The following is a 5,809-nucleotide window of genomic DNA, read 5'->3' on the forward strand; positions in this document are numbered from 1 at the left end:
GGTCGCATATCCAGAAATTCCACACAGAAAAATTATTAATCACAATAAAGAACAGAATTCAACACATTTTCGTCCGAGATCTTAACGGACTCTTGGAAAGATAAAAAGACTTTAACGACTTGACACATTTGGGAGCGAAATATTTAACGGGAAAACTCGGGGTATCACATCCACCAGTCTCCTTAAAATATGAATGACTTTTGTAGTTGAGCACCCCGACATCCACGCCTCTCCTTACCTTCATCTTCACCACCCTCTCTCAAATTTTTATAGTGTAACTTAGTAGTTTGATGTATCTATATTTGTTGCAATTTAGAAAGTCGCCTTTATTCTTGTATGACATAATTATTATAATCCACCTTTGTTTTTTAGATATTTTCTTTTGTTTAAAAACGATATTAAACCACCAATTAGTCATTTTATACCTATCGAGCCTACGCTCTTCCAAAATTCCACTCGTTATCTTGTCTAGCCTTAGTCTTCTTCCCTTACGCATCCTAGAATATCACCCTCAGCTTCCTTACTTTATACGTGTACTGCATCCAAAATTCTGATGACTCTTTGAATACTCCAAATTTTCAAGCACAATACATCTGCTTCCCTCTATAATCAAGTTCTTTTTTATCGTTTTCCGAAATATATAATGAGCCACATAAATTATTTTTTTTATAAGATTTTGAATTAAAAGGGTCAAACAAGTTTTTCAATGCAGCGAGGGTCTTAAAATTTAAAAAATTAGGTAAAAGGATTAAAAAATCATTTCTTTTAAAATATTTTTTCTCCAATAATTTTTCACAGTTATTGAACAATGACAACTATCTCATTTATTTAAGCAACTTTACTTTTTAAACTTAATAATATTATAGAATCCCACTTATTCTTTTAGATTAAAGACTTGTGATGGTCAACTCATTTTTCTCTTCTTTTTTTTTTTTTGTTTCTTTCAATAAATCTAATAGATCTGCCAAGTACTTATACGCGAAGAGGAAAATGAATTGAGTGTAGAGATTCTGGACCGGAAGCTTGTGCTTATGCTACAATGAGCAGAGTTTTGACTACCGCCGTCGCCGTGTTTCCAATTACCCACTCTATTCTTCCCCGTTGTCTACGCCTCTCGAATCTGCCGCCATCTCTCACTGCAACAAGCCACACTCGTACATTTCGTAGACGTTTCTTCTCTCCCTACAATTTCCGGGCCGTTTCCAGTCCGGTGAAGGCCGGTTTTGATGTTTTTGTAGATGGTGGCTCAATTGTGCAGGATACTGGAGCCACGGCTTTGGTCATCGCCGGCGCTTACGCTCTTGTCTCCACTTTCGATTTCTTATCCGAGCGGAATCTCATTGAACAGGTCGCCCCTCTTTCTCACACACACGAAAAAAAAACACTGGTATCTCTATTTAGTGGTAGATCTAGTGGTAGAGCACCTTACACAAGCGCTTAGCATGTGTGATGGAATCCTTGTGTTCCATCGAAATCAGAACTAGCTTAAATATTGCCTTAAACCGTCTATGCACGAAAACCTTATGCTTTTGTTTCTTACCTGGAGTTGGGATCCCTTGATGGCCCATTCAAACTTGTACTGATTGAAAATATTTATAGGGAGGAAATTAGGATTTGGGTATAAACTATAAACTGTTAATCCGGTGTTTCCTCATAGAAATGTAAAACCAGAACTGCCCTTGTTTTTTTAACGTGGAAAAGCTTTACTGGTACTTTCTACTATACTCCACTTTCTTATTTTTAGACATTCCAATTTCTATTAATTTTATTTAATACAAAAGCAACAACAACTTTGCCTCAACCCCAAATTAGTTAGGTTAGCTATATCAATCCTCTATATCCGTTCCACTCCTTTCGTCCCTTTCATTTTTTATTTATTATTTATCTAATATTGGTTAAAATTTCATTTAACAATTATTAAAATGTTTCTCCAATGTTTAGGCCAGGAAACTTTCACCAACTTAAGTTAATGGTAAAAGATTTAAAATGTATGTTATAATATGTTGAAAACTTCAGAAGGTTTCGACCGTGCCCACAATTTCTACGCTCTAGCATATTGTTGGAATCTATTTTCATCAGATTAGTTAATTAGTAACTATCCAAATAGTTAGTTACTGTAATATACATTCAGTTAGCTAGCATAGTTACTGTTACATTGAATTTTCTGTATATCTTTGAGAGAGTTAGTTAGTTTGTTAGTCGGATGTTGAGCTGGCAGTCAGCTAAGTTGTATAGTTGTAATTGTACTGATAAACTGAGAAACTTCTAGATGATTCTAGAAAATGTACCCTCATCTATATATAGATGCTCAGGGGAAATAATACACATACATGACAGTTACAGAAATAGCTCCTCTTCCTTCTTTATTCTTCTCTGCACAATGCAGCTTGTTTTGTTTGCCCTTTCATTCGATAATCAGTGAAATCTTCACATCGTATCTTAGCGAGTTCGATCACAGTAGATAGAAGGAGAAATCCGTGGAGTTTTAGATCTTTGCTATGGTGAAATTCTCAATCTCTGTTCTCAACTTAGTTCTGAATTGATTTTCTTAGCTGGATTCTGAGTTTATAATTCTCAGCTCTGTTTTCTTTCTATTGTAAGTGAGTGCAATTGATTGTTATCAGGTTTAGATCTATATATCTAACTGATTGATTGATACGAGCTTAGAAATGGCACCAAAAGTAGATCCTAGTGATCCTTTGTTTATAGGAACATCAGATGTTTCAGGAGTTGTCTTAATTCCAATCAAACTGATAGGCTCGGAGAATTACAGTGTGTAGACTAGATTGATGAGAATAGCCTATTAGGGAAAAGGAAGTTTGGATTTCTAACAGGAGCATGTAATAAAGAGATGTATAGAGAGGAACTGCATGACCAATGGGAAACTTGTAATGCAATAGTACTGTCTTGGCTAATGAGCTCAGTTAGTGCAGAACTACTTAATGGAATTGTCTATGCAACAAATGCTCATGAGGTGTGGGAAGATTTAAAGGAGAGGTCTGACAAGGTAAACCATATATGGTTGTATCAGCTACATAGGGAAATTAATACATTGTCTTAAGGGACTGATTCTGTGGCTACATACTTTACCAAGATGAAAGGTTTGTGGAATAAGTATGATGCAATGATCCCTGCTCCATTATGTGATTGTCCAAAGTCGAAAGACTATGCGGATCATGAGAGAACAAAGCATTATAGAGATTGATTGTCACTTTATCAGGGATAAAATTAAGAGTGATTTAGTGCACACCATATTCCTACACATCTACAGGTAGCAGACATTTTGACTAAGAGTTTGGGCCATGATCAGCATTCTCTCCTATTAAACAAGCTTGGCGTGCTGAACATTCTGCACCCTTCAGCTTGAGGGGGAGTGTTGGAATCTATTTTTATCAGATTAATTAATTAGTAACTAACCAAATAGTTAGTTACAATAATATACATTCTGTATGCTACTGTTACATTGAATTTTCTGTATATCTTTGAGAGGGTTAGTTAGTTTGTTAGTCGGATGGTGAGCTGGCACTCAGCTAAGTTGTATAACTAATTGCACTGATGAACTGAGAAGCTTCTAGATGATTCTAGGAAATGTACCCTCATCTATATATAGATGCTCAGGGGAAATAATACACATACATGACAGTTACAGAAATAGCTCCTCTTCCTTCTTTCTTCTCTGCACAATGCAGCTTGTTTTGTTTGTCTTTTCATTCGATAATCAGTGTGCACGTATGGCCAAAGCTTGCAGTACCTGATGATGCAGTGTGAATATTGAATTAATGATATTTAACTTAAATGCCTTCTCTAGCCTGAGCCGAAGGTCTATCGAAAACAGCCTCTATACTTCTTCGGAGGTAGTGGTATGGACTGCGTATATTTTACCCTCCCCAGACCTCTCTTTGTGGGAATACACTGGGTCTGTTGTTGTTGCCTTCCATAAAATGCCTACTACTGATTTAAAAGCATTTAATAGAGAAAGGGGTGAAATCGGCTATCAAAAATAAAATAGAGAAAGGGGTGTGATATTTTAGGTATGAAGCAAAAGCTCAAGAGGAATTACAGCATTCGATGAATAAATAAGATCCTTTCTTTAGGGAGGGGGACGGGAGAAACGAAAAAGATAGAAGGATTGTGATCTTGAGAGATGTCCACATTAAAGGTTCTTATAACACATTACAATTGCAGTATGATCTCTTGATTTTCATTGTTTCTAGAGATATTTATATTTCCTCCCATTCATTGAAACAGAACTTAAGCAGAAAGCTGGTCCACATAATGTCTGGTCTGCTTTTTATGGCTTCCTGGCCGATTTTCAGGTATTATTATGTCCTCTCATTGATGATAGCAAATCCATCTTTGAATGTTGTTACTGATGATTTAGTTCTTAGATTAGCGCATCAAGATGGGCTCGCTACTTTGCTTCTGTAGTTCCACTTACAAACTGCTTGAGACTTGTAACTCATGGCCTTTCGTTGGCTACTGATGAGGGGCTTATAAAATCTGTTACTAGGGAAGGAAAGCCAGAGTAAGCTCCCTTTATTTCCTTGTTCAACAGATACATGGCATTGAATTATCTTACATTTCAGTTATTTCCTTGCAGAGAATTGCTCAGAGGGCCTTTGTATTATGTTCTAGTGCTAATTTTGAGTGCGGTTCTCTTTTGGCGTGAGTCACCCGTTGGAGTAGTTTCATTAGCAATGATGTGTGGTGGTGATGGTAAGATTTGAAGCTCATATCACTTAGTCTATGGTTGGAACCTTTTACAATTTCTTTTTAAACTATGTTCTATATAGGGATCGCTGATATTGTTGGAAGAAGGTTTGGGTCAACAAAAATCCCTTATAATAAACAGAAAAGTTGGGCTGGTAGCCTCTCCATGTTTGTTTTCGGTTTCCTGGTATCCATTGGGTAGGTTTTGTCCTGCTGCTGTTTGTGTTTTGAGATTTTGATTTAAAGTTACACTGATACATGACTTTTTCATATGGTCAAAGGATGCTCTATTACTTCTCAGCCTTGGGATATTTTCACTTGGATTGGGTTTCAACGGTAGAAAGAGTAGCTGTGGTGTCATTTGTAGCAACTATGGTGGAGTCTCTCCCTATTACTGGAACGGTAGATGATAACATATCTGTTCCTTTGGTAAGCATGGTTGTAGCATGGTTGGCTTTTGCTTAGTAGAATGTTCTCGTCTCCCCGGTAGTATGCTGTCATGTCATCTTTTTATTGATAAAATTGGCAGCGTAAGGTGATGATTCCTACTTCATCTTGTGGTTCTCTTATGTATATCCTCAAGTGGTTCTATGATGCCCAAATGTGTCAATTAAAGAAGATAACACAACTTCATTTTAGATGTTCATAAGTCACAAGTCGTTGCGTCTCTATGTGCACTAAGGCTATCAACGGACCGGAATCGGAACCGCCGGACCGGTTTGACCAGATCCGGAACGGTACCGGAACCTCATTACCTTTTATATCGCCGGAACCGGAGTTACCGGAACCGGAATATCGGAAAATTTCCCTTGTTCGGACCGGTCCGCTAGCTACCGGTGTGGAACCGGAACGGACCGGAGCGATACCGGAACGTTACCGGAATATCGCCGCTGGTACCATTTTTTTTTTTTTTTAAGTTTTAATTTAAATTATAACTTAATGAGATTAATATGTAAGTTATATATATATATTTTTAACTTATATAGTTTATATAATTTATTAACTTTTTTATAATAAGTTTAAGTTTTAATTATTGTAAAAGGTTTAAAATTTTAACTTAAAAAATATATGTTAAGTTAATATAATATTTTTAGTAAGT

At 36.5% G+C, this 5,809-nt stretch overlaps 1 protein-coding gene across 1 annotated transcript; it reads left to right on the forward strand.

Annotated features, from left to right (window-relative positions):
* Nucleotides 1-875: 875 nt before the first annotated feature.
* Nucleotides 876-5,348, forward strand: LOC107863604 (probable phytol kinase 1, chloroplastic). Its single transcript, XM_016709602.2, has 6 exons — nucleotides 876-1,348; nucleotides 4,249-4,316; nucleotides 4,394-4,525; nucleotides 4,601-4,716; nucleotides 4,794-4,908; nucleotides 4,992-5,348. Exons 1-6 carry the CDS (start codon nucleotides 1,040-1,042, stop codon nucleotides 5,173-5,175), a joined length of 924 nt encoding a protein of 307 aa, XP_016565088.1. The 5' UTR covers nucleotides 876-1,039; the 3' UTR covers nucleotides 5,176-5,348.
* Nucleotides 5,349-5,809: the final 461 nt, after the last annotated feature.

Source organism: Capsicum annuum, chromosome 3 (assembly GCF_002878395.1).
Source record: "Capsicum annuum cultivar UCD-10X-F1 chromosome 3, UCD10Xv1.1, whole genome shotgun sequence".
Classification (NCBI taxonomy): Eukaryota; Viridiplantae; Streptophyta; class Magnoliopsida; order Solanales; family Solanaceae; genus Capsicum; species Capsicum annuum.